This window comes from Sander lucioperca, chromosome 16, assembly GCF_008315115.2.
Source record: "Sander lucioperca isolate FBNREF2018 chromosome 16, SLUC_FBN_1.2, whole genome shotgun sequence".
NCBI classification, from domain to species: domain Eukaryota; kingdom Metazoa; phylum Chordata; class Actinopteri; order Perciformes; family Percidae; genus Sander; species Sander lucioperca.
In genome coordinates, this window is record NC_050188.1 from 29,491,110 (window position 1) to 29,509,794 (window position 18,685).

The following is an 18,685-nucleotide window of genomic DNA, read 5'->3' on the forward strand; positions in this document are numbered from 1 at the left end:
TAGTCTTCTATCTATCTAATCTATTAATCTTAACTTAATGTAGCCTAAGCAATTTAAAGGCTTTCAATGTAGACATAGAAACAGGAACGGAGAAATGCCCATCTGAGTCTGCGGGTCGGATAACCTGTCTTGGACTGTCCCTCTGCTCACTCAGCACTTGAGTTGACTTGTGGAGTTGTTGTTGCCTACGAAATTGTAAGTTATACAACTTTTTGCTAAGATGGCTAGGACTAGTAGTAGCTAATGTTGCAAGAGGTTTGTGTGTGGCGCTGTTATCATTTTAGATTGAATTGTAGTAGGATTCAACTGATCCGAGTTAATGCAGCCGACTCAAATATCCTTTCGGTCCCAGTGATTATATGTGAAATTGTGTAAACGACAGCCTTTACAAGGCATTTGAGAAGGAAGGAGTGTAGCATGCAAGCTCCCAAATTGACGCTCGTCTGAGAAATGGCGTTTTGGATAATGTTAAGCTTTGGCAGCTAAAATATACAATGACTGAGGAAGCCTAGTGACAAGTTCATAGCAACCAGTTCATGTGCTGAATATGTAATGTATGTCATGGTTGTAAAAAAACAGTCGCTATCTGTACATTTTCTGCCAAGAGCAAGCCAGTACAGAAGGCATCAATAAATTGTTGGAGAGGGTTATGCCTCTTTTCCCAATCAGTTTGGAGGGTGATAGAAAAATGTATTGCTGGCAAAGGGCGGGTCAAGTCTATTTTGACTAAAAATCCCAAAACTCCTCCGGTAGCCCTTAATTAAAAACCAACAGTCCCTTATGAATAATCCCTACTTACATGGTTTTAATATGGCATACTGTATATTATATACACTAATGTGTTACTTGAGTGAGGATAAATTAGCATGAAATGTTACTGGTGCAACCGTGTGTTTGCAAGCTAAAATTATTTGGTAATAATATATATATATGTGTGTATGTATTTATGTATGTATGTCTGTGTGTGTGTGTTCTTTATTAATTGATTGATTATTTAATTTTGCATATTTTTCCCTTATTTAAGTGTTTATTTAGTTCAATATTTATTTAACTTTTTTTTCATTTGATAAGGGAAATTAATTAATATTTTGGGACAAATGTGTAGGGACATAAATAAATAAATGAATACCTAAATGAATGAATGGGATTATACATAATCGAAAGAGCCCACCGCCTCACTGCCAAAGGGCCATCATTTTAGTCTTTTTTTATTTATTTTTTTTATTTAAAGCTTTAGTGCGTAACGTTTTGATATTAATGAACCACCGTTACATTCAAGCCGTTGCGAAATGAGTTGCTACAAAGCTAACTAAGACTAATCAGCTCCACACAACTCTCTCTCTCTACTACTTCTCAGTATGACTATGTTCAGAAGATTGTGGCGTCCGGTGACTTTCCCGCACTGAAACTCGAGTGAAGATAATTCCCTCTTCTGAAGAGTCCATCATGGTTTTTTTAATCCTCCGTGTCCTCCTTGGCTAATAACAACTGTGTGAAGGGGGCGTGGGGACGGTGCGGAGTCACGGAAGGCTCGTATCATGTGGACGCGCCGACAGTTTTGTTGTCATTACTTAGAATTCCTCATGAGGGAGACAGAAACTACGCACTATAGCTTTAACAAGTGTCTTTTTAAATAACGACTGCCGATAATTTGAATCCCCCCGAAATAAAAATGATCTAAACCAAACCAAAGCCCTAATCTTGTTAAAAGCACCACTTCTGTTAACTGGCACGCGACATGAAATAATCCAACGTCTAATGTATCAACAATCCACGCAACTAACTTTATGCACTTATAGCAAATCTGTGAGGCCAAGGACATCAAAATGAAGTATTTGAACCTCAGAATTGAATACAAAATGAGGGAAAAACTGCCAAAAGGTCCACTTTTTGAAAAAAGAAAGCACTCAGCGTTATTCAAAGGACGAACATTCCACCTTCTTTTTCTTCGTTTCTTTGCAAGCAGGCTCAAAAGCAGCTGTTCTTCCTCATCCATTGACTCCAATATCATCTTAGCCACTGTTGACATTGACGTCAATGCTGCTGCCAGTTTTGCCATCGTTTACCTTTTTCTTCTTCTTCTAGTCCGTAGAAACAGCAAAGTCAGTAGACTTTCCTCAGTTGCGACACCTCTGTTCAGGAGAACACTGCAACTAGTGTCGCGACCACCACGCGCGAGTATGAATAGTTACGGCGCTCCCATGACGTCACACTGTCGCGGGAATGGCGAGTATACCGCTCGCTTAAGGGTCTGTGGGTTCTTCTTCCGCACATGCTACACCCTTCCACCAAGTTTAATGAGAATTAGTAGCTTTTCTGTAATCCTGCTGACAGACAGACATACCGAGCCCGAAAACACAAAATGTACATTTATGTATTTGCTCGCCATGTCTCCTTTTGGCCTCCATATTCACAGCTGTATCTTATAATATCTAATAGCATCAGCATCACCTCAGACCATGTAAAGTCACTCTGACATTTGCATTCACACCATAATCACCATCTCAGGATTTTCCACCCAGCGACCTGTTCATTTAGTCGTCATCCTTTCCCGGGAAATGGATGTTATCTCGTTGTTAAAACCTCTCTATCTTTAGATCACAGCAACAATTTAGGTTAACTAATTGCACACAAGCTGCTCACGCAACGTCTATAAAAACAAATGGCACCAGTAGTTTTTCCATAATCCTGCTGACAGACAGACAAACAAAGAAACAAACTGAAGCAATTGGCAAAGGTAATAAAGGTTATTTTTTGTCTCTTTGGGGACAAAATAAACAACAAAAATCATGTTTTTGTCATTTATCCTTCTTTGGATGAAAGTACATTGATGTATTTATTTTATCTTCTAATATCTAATGGCCAGCATCATCACACAAGCTGCTCACGCAACATCTATAAAGGCCAACGCCATCAGTGATTACATGCTGAGGATGACCTCGGGTTGTACAGTAGGACAAAATCATCTAGTAGTAGATACTGCCTTCACAGATGGTTGTTTCTAGGAAACCCACAGTCTAGTTTACTCATCCACATTTAAAGCTCCACTTGTTTAGAGTTTATTTGGAAAGGATTTCTGTGACAGTTTACACACATTAAGGTCATGTATAAATATGTATACTGTTAAATGTTTTCCGTTGCACACAAATCCTTTCAAATGGCGACAGCAGGTGTTGTTTGCTTTTGACTCTACATTTGCGATCACCGACCCTTTTTAGTGTGCACTTAAAAACCAGACCTATTCTTAAAGGAAGTGCAAATATTTAAAAAGGCAATTCAATATTAGATGTTATATAGCTCTAAGATTAGAGACAAACAAAAAATAACAAAATCAAGGATTCTAACTCTAATGCTGCGTTCCAGACACAATTTTTAGCCCGTAAGTTACGACTTCAAGTCACGACTCACGACTTGGTAGCGTTTCAGCATGTCATCATTCAGATACAAACTGCGATTGACTGAAAGTCAGGTTTAGTTACGTTTATGTACAGCAGATTTGTGCGTCTGATGATAAAAATAATGACGTTTGGCACACCGTCAAAGCTGGCTAGCTAAACATTGTGCCGTTGGCAGGGTTCAGGTTAGGCTACCTAACGTTGACATTAGCTAGCGCTAGCTGATACTAGCAATTTCTAATCGGCGACATATTTTGGGCTTCATTCAATAAACATAACTTGTAGTAGTACACAATCGTGTATTGTTTTGATTACAATGTGTGGAATTACTTTACGTTGCCTATTTATGTCTATTTATTTCTATTTCTCATCGTTAATCACCGGCGACTGGACAGCATCAACAGTGGTCGCCATTGTCGTTTACGTGTGTGATGTCAAAAACTGTAACTGGGAGGTTTATCTGTGTTTTAAGCCCCCAACTGCACTAGGATTAGGCAATGGTTATGATTAGGGTTAGGGTTAGGTGCCTTGAAGTCAATGGTCGCAGCGCTGCCTTGAAGTCGATTAGGCAATGGTTATGGTTATGTTCAGGGCACTTTCACGGGTAGAAGGTTGTGAAAACGCGCCATAAATGCAGGAGGACAATAAATGAACAGTTTAAGGCCACACTAAACTCAAATGGTCATTCCACCCCATTCAACTTAATTTAACTTTTGATAAATCCTAATTATAATGTTTGGCTTTGAGTAAAATATCTCAACAATATTGGACACATTTCCATGTAATTTGGTTCAGACATTTGAGGTCTCTAGAGGATGAAGCCTACTAACACATTTGTGATGTCAACATCAACCAATGTGTCCCTGAGCAAGACACTAAACCCCTAGTTGCTCCAGAGGCGTGCGACCTCAGATATATATAGCAATTGTAAGTCGATTTGGACATAAAATGACATGTAATGTGAGCCTCTAGTGCCGCCACGAGGTTGACATTTGTGGTTTTGAGTCAAATATTTGAACAAATATGTGATAAATTGAATCTGGAGCACATTTATGTTCCAGTCCGGATAAAAAGCCTCAACTTTAGTGAGCCTCTGACTTTTCCTTGCTATCAGGTCAAAAATGAGTCTGGATCATAAAGGCCACCTAGCGGTGGCAGGAAGTCTTGTCCGTCCTCATATCTGAACTAGAGAACGTTACTGTCGCGGTTTTAAACACGTCGCTAATGTTGTGAAACGGCTGCAGTTTGGTTAGGTTCAGGCACCAAAACAATTTAGTTAAGTATAGAAAAATAGTGTGGTTTGGGTTAAAATGATGGACATTTGTTACATTGATTCCGTAAAGTAAAGAACAAAAACTCGCTATTTGCTTTGATTTTTCAAACGGGACTCGAACCCCGGCCTCCTGGGTGAAAGTCCTGCGTTTGTTTAATTCCTAACCACTTTGGCTAGCTTTTACTTCATCATCTTACTTCCTGCTTTGCTCCAGTCATAATCACTACGGCGCTGCCACTAGAAACGTAGTCTATATCCACGACATTCCACTTCCGGGATTGCTCCATTGCTGCCAGAAATTCCGCTGGATTTCCCTCGTTTCGGCCGGATGTCCGTCACCTTCCTCTTTCTTTGTATTGGCGTTCTAAACTCCGGTGGATTTCTGAGGACTATGGTTAACTGCTCCTCAGATCTCTGCAGGGTAAATCCAGACAGCTAGCTAGACTATCTGTCCAGTCTGAGTTTGCTGTTGCATGACTAAAACTACTTTTGAACGTACACATGTTCCACCAAAACAAGTTCCTTCCCGAGACTATTTTGCAGAGGCACTGTGGCTCCGCTCGTCGCTTAGCACCGGCCATGACGATTGTGATTGGGTTAAAGAAATGGCAATGAACCAGAGCACGTTTTTCTCCCATCCCGGGAATGCTGTGTGGACTAGCCAGACCCTCCTCCGCAGCGCTGTGGAGGAAGGTCTGGCAAAGCAAGACTGCTAGAAATGTAAATATGAGATGTAATTGCTGCATGAACAAACGACTAACGACTAAAACGTTCAAAGGGAGGACAGTCTCCAGTCATTCATCTTCACCTGTATCCTCCTCATCTATGGTTCTGCTTTTGGGTTCGAACTGGCATTCACCATTTGTCTGTCCGTCCGCCAAACGTTCATCTAACTGACTTCACACTTGGCTGGTGTATTGCTGAGGACTTGTGAAATGAGCAATATTGGGGAGATATTCTGACGCACTGTACAAACAGGGGCTAAGTTTTTTACCTACAAACCCCCAAGTGTTCCCTCCAGACTAGCACTGCTTTCACCCAGCCAAGGAATAAGCTGGAAGAGTAAGGCATGGACAAGGGGAGAGTAGATCGGCATCAGAGAATAAACTAGTGTTATACATGTGAGTAAAACTAAATGATTTATGTTTATCTTACGAAACAAAAAATGATCAATGAAAATAATGCTGTTACCACAGCTACAGACACAGTCTTGCCTGGAAAGCATCTTTTCAAAACATGTTGCAACATATCTCACGGTTTCCACAAACTTCATGCCGGATTATTAATCGTTGTTTATTTGTTTCGCCCTAGCTGTTACCATGGCAACAGCTCCTCTTCCTAAATTCACAGACATAACGGGCACCCGAAGTAAAAATGTGAATTAGTGATTCTCCCCAATATAAAATGCTTTACAACACTATATAATATATTATTGAGCACTGAATAAAGCTTGTGTGGCAGGTTATATTCTCTTACAGTAGAGCTATTTACTGAAAACCTAAGAATGCAATCTGCAGCTGTATTACATGCTAACATGCACACAATGATAATAATCCTTTCATGCAGAAATAATGTTGACCATGTTCACCATTTTAGTTTGGCATGTTGGTGTCAAACTGTACTGTACTTCACTTGGTGTAACCCTGGGGGTACATGTACCCCAGTCTAGGAACCAATACCAAAGACATATGGCTTGCTGCATTTGTTTTTTTATTGGATTGCCTTTTTGATCGCACGTTTCTCGTTTGATCATTGTTGTGAGTATGTGATCAAGATGTTAAAACATAATAATTACATAACATAATTCGGTTTTATAGATGTATCATTGCCAAAACATTAATTACATAACATTAATACATTAAACCACAATCAAAACCAAAGGCAGTTTGCTGAGCAATTAGTCTTCACATATGAGGCACATAACCGATCGATCACTAGTATTAATCACCAGTAAACTCACCAAATATACATATTTTAACCATTCAAAAGGGGGGGAGAAGCTACATATCTGGCTCGTGGCACCTTTAAAACATTGAATCTATACACAAATACATTTATTGTTATTTTATAATTAACTAAAGTTAATGTATGTGCACCCATAGAATAAAAGCAGTGATGTATTTTGTCCACAAGGTGTTACCAGCCAGTTTTCTTCAAACGGACATAGACGCACCTCACCGTGTGGTCAATGGTGATGACCACTGACAGTGATGCTGATGGAGGTCATAACAGACGGGAAAGCGCTGCTTTACTAATGCTGACTGTTTTGAGACACGTAAATTCACAGTCCCAACTTTGTTAGATTAGATGGCAGGTGTGAGTTCTAACAGTGAGCAGAAGCAGACTCTGAGTAAACACCCTCATGGTACACGCAGGGCTGCTATCTCAGCACGTCCATGAGTCACAAAAAGAAACAAGAATCCCAGAATCCCTTGCGCTGATGTCTAAAGTCCCAAAGTGGAGAAAGGGTACAATATAGCGTCGTTCACAATATTCTGATGACCAGTTTGTTTGTTATAAAATGAGACAAAGGGGAAACATGGGGTCGTTTTAAAACTACCACTAGAAGTCGCCAAAGATGTGGAACCAAAATTGAGCCACATTAACAGTTAAACAACAGCCAAACCAAGTTGGCAACACACTATACGTAATTTGAAAGCACGTAGCCTCACAATTTAATCTGTTCAAACCATTTTAAGTTCCCAAATTTTACTTTGTAAACAATTCCATTTTTCCCAGCAAATTTGAGACCATTTCAGATCATGGAAAGATCATACAACATCATTATAAGAGACACAAACGAACTAAACTAACTAAATGCATTACAATGTAATCAAAGTATTAAAATAAGACAATATGTACTACGGAGGACAATTAGTTGATTTAGAGTACTGTAATCCATACAGTACTCCCCCACGTGTAATAATGCTACAACTACTTCAGGTATTAAACTATAGAATAATAACAACTCTAGTACATTTTTATCTTTTTGAAATGTGAGTTCCATTTCCACTTTAATGGCCACGTGTGTTTGACTATCGCTCCGTGGATTTTAATATACTCACACAGAACACAGAACACATTTACATGAGGACACAGATACACAAATATATGATAAATAGTACATACAGGCAGCTGGACAACAAACTGTAACTATATATAGAACAGGTATTGTACACGCTGCCAACATTTTTAACACAGATCAGTGGTCTCGCCTTCCAAGTGATCAGGAAATGTGTTTTTTAATGTTTAATGTTTAATCTTTATTAAACAGAATAACTCAAATCTTCTGCACGACTGACATGAAACTGCCGGTGTTCTCACAAATAAAAAATAAATTAAAAAAACATCTCCTCTTTAGTGGGATGGATGAAGTAGGACTGGAAGATTTGGTCCAAAATTCTTAATTTTTACTACCACTAATATATACACCACTAACACCAACTTATTGCCACTAGTTTTACTCTTATTTTTGGAATCTGTGCTCAAGAAATCTCATTTATATGAAATTATGCCTACATTTTGAGTAAAAAAAAAATGAAATTATGAATTCTTTTGACTAGTTAACATCCGAGGAACATATGTTGATGGATAATCGCAGACTGTCAAAGTTTAGTCGCTATTTTGAAACTTTTTTTTTTTCTCAAATGCTTTAAAATTGAATTAAACACCCACCATTTAACTGATAATTAATTGTACTTGCGAAGAACGTTGCATGGCACCACCCATGTTATTTTTGGGCAAGTTGGTTGAAAGAAACCCATATTTCTGACATAAAAATTACAAAAAACATTGAAAATGGGTCAAATTTGTTATTTGGGAGAAATAGACGTCACGAGCCGTTGTCATCTGGTATAGCTGGAAATCCTGCACCTCTGACACGTTAAGGAACTATTACAGCTTCCGGGCAAATGCATTAGATTAAAAATGTGATTACAATAAATTGGGGATGACTCATAAATACCTTTAAGGGAACTCCCAAGAAATTCGGATGCGTGGGAGCAGCTTATAAATAGAGCCTCGGGTGTATAGTGAGAGCATATCTTTCCTGCTGCAGCCTGCAACAGCAAACGCAACATGTTTACAATGGTAGGTGGAGAGAGGCAGTGCAGACATGCAGACACTTCTCACTGCAGACATGTCTGTAGGCAACATTTGACTCCGTCAGGAGTTGTTGTTTATACAAGAATGAACTGATTTCTCAGAGGATTTAAATGCGTATGGCTATTTCATGGTTTCATATTTAGTGTTTTTAAAGGAAAAAAGGTGTTTTTTAACCGGAAACTGCAATTGCAAAGTGGGGACAGAATATGAGATGCATTTCTCTCTGAGTAAATTAGATGTACAATTTGGATTGACTAACCTGTTCCATGTGTGACATCAGCTTGCGCGTGTTGTAATCCCTTGTTGTTTTGCTGTATTTCTCCATGATTCCTTTGTTCAACTTTCGCTGCATCTCCTTATTTCTTTACATTCCCTGTGACTGCTTGTCATAACATTGGATTTCCTTCTCATTTCATATCTCCTCCGTACTTCCAGATTTGGGCATCGCTTTTCACGATGGCGCTGCTGTCAGCGCGCGTCGCTCTGGTCATCGGGGTCGCCGCGCCGCTCCTCACCTTCAGGAACACGGACCAGATCACCGGCAACTCGCTGGAGTGCGACCGCTGCCCGCCTGGTACCTTCATGCGCGCGCCCTGCACGGCGACGCAGAAGACCCAGTGCGCGCCGTGTCCGCAGGGCTCGTTCACGGAGCTGTGGAACTACATCGGGAAGTGTCTGCGCTGCGGCGTGTGCGGTCACAACGAGGTGGAGAAGACGGCGTGCACCGCGAACAGCAACTGCCAATGTCAGTGTAAACAGGGATACTACCACAAGAAGAACTACGACATGTGCGTCCGCCACAGCGAGTGTCCGTCCGGACAAGAGGTGCTGACCAAAGGTAGGCTGCCGCTGCTGCTGCCTCCGCCGCGGTAAAGAGTCCACAGATCGAGACAGGAGGGCGTGGAAGTCTCCATCAGAACTAGTTCAGAACAGTTACAGGTTTTAATGTAGGGGAGATTAGGAATTAGGACCACAGTGTCAAGCAGAGGAGATTCCAGGATTTTTTAAGTGTGTGGGGGGGGGCATTTTATCAGAATACAGCATAGAAAATCTGCTTAGAAATATAGGAACTATTGGATAGGATAGAACAACACAATGTGATTCTGCTAAATACAACATCACATTCATTATTCATTTCACTTGTTTTCATTTTGAACAAATTGTATATCAGAATACAAAACATTTTCTATAGGCTCAGTCTGCCACGTTTTTTTAAGAAAGTGCTAAAAAAAAACATTAATAAGTCACGTGACAAGGGCTGGGAAACATGGCAGAACAGGCAGCCGAGTGACAGAACTCTGATCCAATGGAAATCACAATTGTGAGATTGACAGCACTCTAGTCCAATGGATTGGGGGGGGCCAGTCAAGTAGCTTGGTTGTTACGGGGTACCCTTGTATGTATAAGTAATAATCCTAGTAATTCATGCTATTTGACACCTGATGGAGTGTGTGTGTGTGTGTGTGTGTGTGTGTGTGTGTGTGTGTGTGTGTGTGTGTGTGTGTGTGTGTGTGCTTGTTTTACTATATTCGTGGGGTCCAAAAACCAGGGAATACAGTATACTTGTGGGGTCCCGACAGCTTTGTGGGGCCCAAAATGCTGGACCCCACAAGGTTAAAGGTCTGTTTGAGGGTTAAGACTTGGTTTTAGGATTAGGGTTAGAATTAGGTTATGGTTAGGGTGAGGGTAAGGGTTAAGGTTAGGCATTTAGTTGTGATGGTTAAGGTTAGGGTAAGGGGCTAGGGAATGCATTATGTCAATGACGGGTCCCCACGAAGATAGAGAAACAAACGTGTGTGTGTGTGTGTGTGTGTGTGTGTGTGTGTGTGTGTGTATTTGAATTTATAGTTCATATTTTGATGCTTCAAATTGGATTGCTCCAACTAAGTTTTGTTGTAAAAATATATCCATTGATAAAAAAGATCTATCTATCTATCTAATATTCCTGACAACCTGGACAAACAGACCCTGAACCACATAAATGATGCTCTAACAATCCATTTAAGCTTCAAAGTATTGACCATATAACGCCATTAAGACCTGTCAGAGAAACACATTTTTACATCTCCTTACTGTGTGTTAACTGATTGACTTGACTCCATCACACACAATGCGTCGCAGGACTCGAGTCCAGTGTATCTGCTGCCTACTGGGGCAACTCTGATTGCTGCTTGCAGCATTATTTCAAAAACTACTTTGGCTCAATAACTTCTTTAAGTTAGTTGAAAACTTGCTTTTAGATCCGTTTATTTAATAAGACTTCAGGTCTATTATGTTGTTAAGTTGTCCCAAATCTTGTCCCTCACACAAACACTAAAAATAAGCACCAAAACAGTGCACGTTTCCTTTCAATTTGAATATAACGGATTTATAGATTTTAATTCGTACCAGCTCATGAGCTCCACACTGAACACAGCAGTGCTATGTCACTGTTGTTATGGTTACAACCAATTAGATGAGCCGTGCCGTTGATTTATGTTCATTTTAAAAGGTTTTAGGAGAAGAATGAGCTCAACAGCATCATACACTACTGCACACATTACAGCAGGATGATTTTAAGACTGACGTTTACTGCCCCACAGAGGCAAACAGCTGTAACTAGTATTACATTTACATTTGATTTGATTTAGCATGTTTATAAAAAAAAAACCACAACAAAAATGATATTTTTAAGAGACATTAAGTATAAAAAGGACATGCAAAGGAAACACTCAAGGGGCTTGGCAATTTGGGTTCTTATACATTTGTAGTGTTTACAAATTCTTTTATTACATAGAGACAAAAAGTTGTGGAAAGATGCTTGTTATCAAGCCCACTTATGCACCAGCAACTGTTTTTTTTTATTAATATGTGACACATTGCAGGATAGTTACATGCACTACGTTGCTGTTTGTCCTGTTGGTCAGTTTGATTAACATGTACATTTCTCACATATCTATTTCCAAAGTGCATTTCATTTCTTGGATGCAAAGAAAGAGTTTTTTTTTTGTTTTTTTTGTTTTACTGACACTCAAAGCATGACTCATCTTGGACAGATGTTTTCATCAGGACAACGGATGTGGATCTCATCTTTTTTTTATCTAAAAACAACAATTCCCGTTTGTCTCCTCCAGGTACGGCTGATGAGGACACAGTGTGCCAGACTTGTCCCGATGGCAGCTACTCCGACACTGTCTCTGCTCTGCAGAACTGCACGCTGCACCGAAGCTGCAATGCTCCAGGGCTGGAGCTGGTGCTGAAGGGCTCCATCTGGCACGACAGCATGTGCACAAGCTGCGAAGAACTCAAATCGAGAGGTGAGATAACAACAAGTCCTCCAAACCATACGACGATATGGGTCGTTTATTCCTAGCCTCTAATACCACCCACAGGAGCATTTTCTGTCCTCATAGCTAAACTAGAGATGGTCCGATACTGTTTTTTTTTTTTTTCCTTCCCGATATTGATTCCGATACCAGAACTTGGGTATTGGCCGATAGCGAGTATTGATCCGATACCAGTGTGTAGAGCTGGGTGATATGGAGAAAATCAAATATCCCAATATTTTTGACCAAATACCTCAATATCGATATTGTGGCGATATTGTAGGGTTGACAATTGGTGCTTTCACAAAATATGCACACAATGAGATTTTTGATGTTGATATAATGATTAAATGGGTAAAGGCAAGTAATAGAACAGCTAGAACAGTCTGGTATGTTCAGAAAATGACATCACTTTACTGTAATGCAGCCTTTAAAACCAGGAAAAGACAACACTTGTGTCATATCAGGATATTACAATATCCAAAATGTAAGACGATATCTAGTCTCATATATCGATATCAATATAATATCGATATATTGCCCAGTCCTACCAGTGTGTCATATTGACATTGTCAGTCCTAACGGAAAAAGAACAGTAATAAACTACTTTAAAGTCGATTTTCTTCTGGCCTAAATTACGTGGTATCGGTTTGGTGCATAAACTCCAGTACTCGCCAATACCGATACCAGCATTAGGCAGGTACCGGAGGCTTTTTTTTCCGATACTGGTACCTACTGGTATCTTTAATCTAAACCAGAGGACGTTGCGGCCATGGTTGTAACGTTGTTAACATTACAACCGTCACAGTTTGATTAGGGTAAGGCCCAAAAACGACTTAGTTAATGCCTGTAAAAAGGTTAACTGCAGGTTTTCTCCCTTTATTCAATGCAAGTCCAAACTGTTAGAAAACAGCACAATTCTGGAGCACAAGTTTGTCAGTCTGTAAATTATTACATGTATGGGTCCTGACTTTGGACCTAAACATGGCTGGGGCAGCTGTCATTTTCCTCAAACTGCTGTCCGCCATCCCGTTGAAAACCTCTTCCCCTACAGCTAGTTAACGTCTGTTCAAGTTTCCCCTCACTTGGTGCCCGGATAGCTCAGTTGGTAGAGCGGGCGCCCATATATATAGGTTCACTCCTCGACGCAGCGGGCCCTGGTTCGACTCCGACCTGCGGCCGTTTGCTGCATGTCATCCTCCTGTAAAAAATAAAGGCCGAAAATGCCCCAAAAAATAATCTTAAAAAAAACAAGTTTCCCTCATTCGTGTGTTAAGCGTCACCTCGAGGAGCCGTGAAGTAGCGCCGCTGCAAGCAGGGAAATCGAGTGCCTTATAGTCACTCATTAAAATGTCGATATTTGGCTCCAGCGTATCGATTCTCGTATTGATGAAGAATTACATGTCATTTAGCTGACGCTTTTATGCAAAGCGACTTACAATTGCTATATACGTCAGAAGCCGCACGCCTCTGTAGCAATTAGGGGTTAAGTGTCTTGCTCAGGGACACATTGGTTGATGTATTGCAGTGGGAATTGAACCCAGATCTCCCACACCAAAGGGATGTGTCACATCCACTGCACCATCACCACCACAACTGACAAGAACAGTCTCGCATTGCCGGACCTTCCTCCACAGCGCTGCGTAGGGAGGGGTCTGGCTAGTCCACACAGCATTCCAGGGATGGGAGGAAAAACGTGCTCTGGTTTATTGGCATTTCTTTAAGCCAATCACAATCGTCTTGGGTGGCGCTAAGCGCCGGACGGAGCCACGGTACCTCTGCAAAAGCAGTAGTGCAACAGAAAGCTCAGATTGGACAGATAGTCTAGCTAGCTGTCTGGATTCACCCTGCAGAGATCTGAGGAGCAGTTAACCATAGTGCTCATAAATCCACCGGAGTTTAAAATTACCACACAAAGAAAGAGGAAGGTGACGGACATCCGGCTGAAATGAGGGACGTCCGGCAGAATTTCTGCCGGCACCGGAGCAATCCCGAAAATGAAACGTCGTCAATATAGACTAGATGACGGACAGCAATTTGTGTATCGATGTTTTGTCCCACCCCTGTTCCTCGCCAGTTTCTGATTCTCTTCTTTATTTCTTGCAGACGGCGGGGACTACCTCAAAGAAATCATCCCAGCTTTCTTTGTCCACCATAAAATGACCCTCAGGCGGCTGCGTCAGGTCATGCACAAGCTCCCGTCCGAGGATGGCAAAAGGCAAGGAGCGACTTCAGGACTTAACCTCTCAGATCTCCACGCGCGGATCAACGCCTGGGTCGCTTCCGCCTCGGCCAATCAGATCCGGCAGCTTCCGGAGATACTGGCCAAAACCGGAGCGAACAGCGCCGGCGAGCGGCTACAGAGCAAGCTGCAGAGAATCGACTCAAATCTAAAGCAGCTGTGTGCTTTGGGTAATGAGGTGGATGTACAGTCATTGTAATGCCGGGTAAGGCTTAAGTGGAAAATATTTAGTTATACTGTAGCAACAAAAGAGGTCCAGTGTTCATTTGAAAAGCAAAGACTTTTAATTTTCCATGTAGTTCAAGAATTGCTGCCCTATTCGAGATGCACTGTCAGCACAATACTTCTATTTACTATTAGTTAAAAAGAGAATACCGTTCAATTAGAGGAATAGTTCATTCACTTCTATCTGCATCAAGCTGATTAACATTCCCTCGTTTTTCAGGGCATTTCAGTTTTTGTTGTTGTTGTTGTTTTCTTCTTAAAATTGACCAAACAACCCAAACCTGTTTGTGTCACCTCGCTTGAAATGACCTGCTCTGAGTACATTCCTCATAGGCGTACCGATTAAAGAAAATTCATGAGATCACATGTGCATACTTTTGGTATCTGATTGAGCCTTTTAAAACTGTAGTAGGCAGTATATTTTTGGCGTTGTTGGGCAAAAATTCCGCAAACAGCCTTTCAGCATATATAAGTGTTCTTAGAGAAAGCCAGACTTCTACCTCCCCATCTTGGCTCTGTTCTCAGACTTTAGAAAATCAAGGCCGAGACGGGAGACTTTGGCCAATCACAGGCCATAGAGCTCAACATTGTGGTTCTGGAGGGTGAAAATCCCGTACCATGAGGGTTTTAATCGTCAACCATAATGTCTTAACCATTCGATGTAGACTGACCATGAGTTACGGGATTGTGAAAGGAAGGTTTACGCTCCGGTAGAAGTCCCGATTGCGTACGAAATCCACTCCTAAGCGTCAGCGGCGACGTCTCTGATTAGTGGAGCTCACTGTTACCATGGAAAAGTTAGTGGAGCTCGCTGTTACCATGGAAAAGTTTATGTACACAGTCTTGTTCCTTTGCCTTTCTTAGCGTGTTTTATTTTTTCTTATTATTATTATTTTGCGCCGAGTCAAATGTGTTATGGTCACAATTCATGCCGTAGCTGGTTGGCCTGATTCAGGCTTAAAACTCATTATATAAGCATTTAAAGCTTTAGTGCGTAACTTTTTGATATTAATGACCGTCCGTTACATTCAAGCCGTTGCCAAATGAGTTGCTACAAAGCTAATTAAGACTCCACACAACTCTCTCTGTGTTTCTCAGTATGGCTATGTTCAGGAGATTGTGGCGTCTGGCGACTTTCCCGCGCAGAAACTCGAGTGAAGATAATGACCTCTTCTGAAGAGTCCATCATGTTTTTTTAAGGATGGGGTGGGGGGCGCGATCACGGAAGGATTGTATCATGCGGACGCGCCAACAGTTTTGTTGTCATTACTTAGAATTCCTCATGGGGGGGAGGGACAGAAACTACACACTATAGCTTTAATGAAACGTCGATAGAGATATTGAATGGGGCAAAATCACTTCCGGAACCAGAGCCATTCAAAAAGTGGGCTGCCACTGTTGATCCCTATCTCAGAGAGAGAGAGAGAGAGAGAGATCCTATTGGCTGTTCTTCACATGCAGACAGAGAGGGGAGAGGCAGAGCTGCAGGATGAGGTCTCACTCTGCTTGAAATTCTGGCGGGTTTTTTTTGTGTGCTTTCTACCTACTGCAGCTTTAACAAGGTACACATTTTCTGCAGAGATACTACTGTACGTTACAGCAACAAGCATTGTACTCTAAAACACACACAAAGTCTAAAACCTATTCTTTTTTTCTGAGGGTGAAAACAGGGCGAGAACTTGAATCGAATACAGAAGATAAAGTGTTGGCCTTGAGTACATCTACCTCTTCCTACGTCTGCAGTTAAACACCGACCTGGCGCCGGTTTGTCATTTTGTGTAGCGGCTCAATATGTGAACTTAATTTATTTTGCTATTTATAGAAAACGAGGTAAGATGCATCGTGAGAGGAACGGGGATGGAGGAGCTCTTGTGTTTGCCGTTCATGGTTGACATATAAAGCAAGCATAGAATGATATGCAAGTGAATCTGGAGCATGTGTGGCTGCTTTGAATGACCCTTTGAATAAAAATGATCCCAAATGTAAACAATGGTAATTGTTTTTTTATATATATATATATATATATATGTACAGTACCAGTCAAAAGTTTGGACATGCTTTTTCATTCACATGAATGGGAAAGCGTGTCCAAACTTTTGTCATTTCTTATGATTTCTATCATAATCAGATCAAGTCAGGTTAGACAGACATTATTCATTCATCTGGCATAAGTCCGTTTATTTATTTTTTTGAAAATGCAGAAGTGATTCCTTTTTGAATGGTAGAAAACATTTTAGATAACAATCCATGTAAGACAACAGTGGATCATGTCAATCAGTTTATGTAACACCTTTCAAACATAACGAAATGCAATGCAAAGTGCTGTACAGTGATTAAAAAGAGTCTGGATTTAGTCTTTTTTTGTTGCCCCAAAGCAGTGTTGTAATGTAACGAAGTACAAATACTTACATCAGATACTTTAAGACTTCAAGCCAAAAGGAATACTTGATGGAATTGATGGTGGTGGTAAATATTCATGAAAAAGGACAAGTTTGTGAACGGGCAACACAGATTTTGATAATGAACAACTAAACACACACTGGGACTTTAACTTCTACCAAAGTCATTTTCTAGGAAGATACTTGTACTTTTACTCAAGTATTGCTTTCAAGTACTGTATACAAGACTGCCACTAAGTCCCTGTTTTTTACATTTAAAAATGCATAATAGGAGTTCCTATTCCAGAAGTGATTCCTTTCAAATGGTTGAAAACATTTTAGATAACCATCCATCTAAGACGTGGACGTGTATAAGTAAATCACTTGTCTTTTGTTCTGCCAATATTCAAAACTGTAGGGAGTTTTTTTTTGTTTGTTTTAGTTTTTTTTACTCAGTCACTGATTAAAAATTCAGGAACCTTTTGAAAGTTTGTAATCATTTCAACCTTAACAAGTACAGCTAGGATGAAACATTTGAGATGAGGGCGTTACTAACATAACATCGCGATAAGAAACATAAATACATCACGAGTGCACTGGTGCATCAAAAACCGAGAGAAGCGAGCAATGGATCAGAAGGACTGATGCTGTGTTTATAGCTTTTAGATTATCAAAGATCTTTGCTCGGTGAAGTATAAAGAAAATAGAAGAAGAGGAAATCAAGTCAGGCTCATTGTACTATATTGAATTCCTCTACTTTCTCTTTTCTTCTTTTCATTTTGCTGTGTTCGGGTATTTTTGGCTGTATTCCCTGATTAATGTGTTAAATGCATTATGTAAAGCACTTTGAGATATACCTTCAAAGTAATATTTTTGTTTATCTTTTTGAGAGTTTCAAAAATTAGGACATATTACTTCTTTTTTTCCTTGAGATTATTTTTTGGGGCATTTTAGGCCTTTATTTCTATAGGACAGCTTAGACTTGAAAGGGGAGAGAGAGGGGGGAATGACATGCAGAAAAGGGCCGCAGGTCAGAGTCCAACCCGAGGCCGCAGAGTTGAGTAGCAAACCTCTATATATGGGCGCCAGCTCTACCAGGTGATCTAACCAGGCGTGTGGCAGAATGACTTCTTACGTTATTTTGAATTTGTGAATAATGCAAATGTTGATAAGGAGGATTTCTTTGAAATCATTTAGAGTGAATGTATTTTCACATTCAGTGGATTTGATTCAATTGTCTCATATTTTTTAAGTGTGAAGGAGTGAAATCCGAGCACTGACCTGCACAACCGGCTGTTATTACAACACATGCACCACTAATCACAGACAACTGCTCTTTAAAGGTCCAGTGTGTAGGAATTTCTCCCATCTAGGGTTACATATTATTACAGCTACGGTAGCCTTCACACTTCAAAAAGCCGGTCTCTTGTACTGGGTAATAATAAATAACTAGTAAAGACATCAAGTCTTTTATAGAATGAGGTGGTTTGAGGCCATGTGTAATAGGGCTGAACGATATACCGTTATCGTATCTATATCTAGATATGAACATTCAAGATATTAATATCGAAAAAGTAACGATATAAACGATAGATTTTCCTCCGCGCACGCCCTGCATGTACAGCTCTGGCAGTCACCATAATCACTTTTACGATTGCCCTTGAACACACCATTACGGCCAGCCAACCACAAAGCTTAATTCATGTGGATCGACAGCTGAAGCCAGCCAATGACAAACATAGAAGGGCAGGAGTGAGGGAGAC

General features: G+C 40.5%; 1 protein-coding gene and 1 long non-coding RNA gene across 2 annotated transcripts; both read left to right on the top strand.

Annotated features, from left to right (window-relative positions):
• The first annotated feature begins 8,658 nt into the window (after nt 1-8,658).
• On the top strand, nt 8,659-14,959 carry LOC116055691 (tumor necrosis factor receptor superfamily member 6B-like). Its single transcript, XM_035993061.1, has 4 exons — nt 8,659-8,757; nt 9,208-9,610; nt 11,886-12,068; nt 14,184-14,959. Exons 1-4 carry the CDS (start codon nt 8,746-8,748, stop codon nt 14,516-14,518), a joined length of 933 nt encoding a protein of 310 aa, XP_035848954.1. The 5' UTR covers nt 8,659-8,745; the 3' UTR covers nt 14,519-14,959.
• A 785-nt stretch (nt 14,960-15,744) lies between these two features.
• On the top strand, nt 15,745-16,531 carry LOC118493406. Its single transcript, XR_004895356.1, has 2 exons — nt 15,745-15,928; nt 15,961-16,531. It is a non-coding gene; the product is annotated as an uncharacterized LOC118493406 (long non-coding RNA).
• The last annotated feature ends 2,154 nt before the right edge of the window (nt 16,532-18,685 follow it).

Excerpts from the sequence above, each read along its gene's own strand:
- LOC116055691 (XM_035993061.1), top strand. Across the intron at positions 9,611-11,885 it reads ACAAGAGGTGCTGACCAAAG|GTACGGCTGATGAGGACACA; the intron begins GTAGGCTGCCGC and ends TGTCTCCTCCAG. Across the intron at positions 12,069-14,183 it reads CGAAGAACTCAAATCGAGAG|ACGGCGGGGACTACCTCAAA; the intron begins GTGAGATAACAA and ends TATTTCTTGCAG.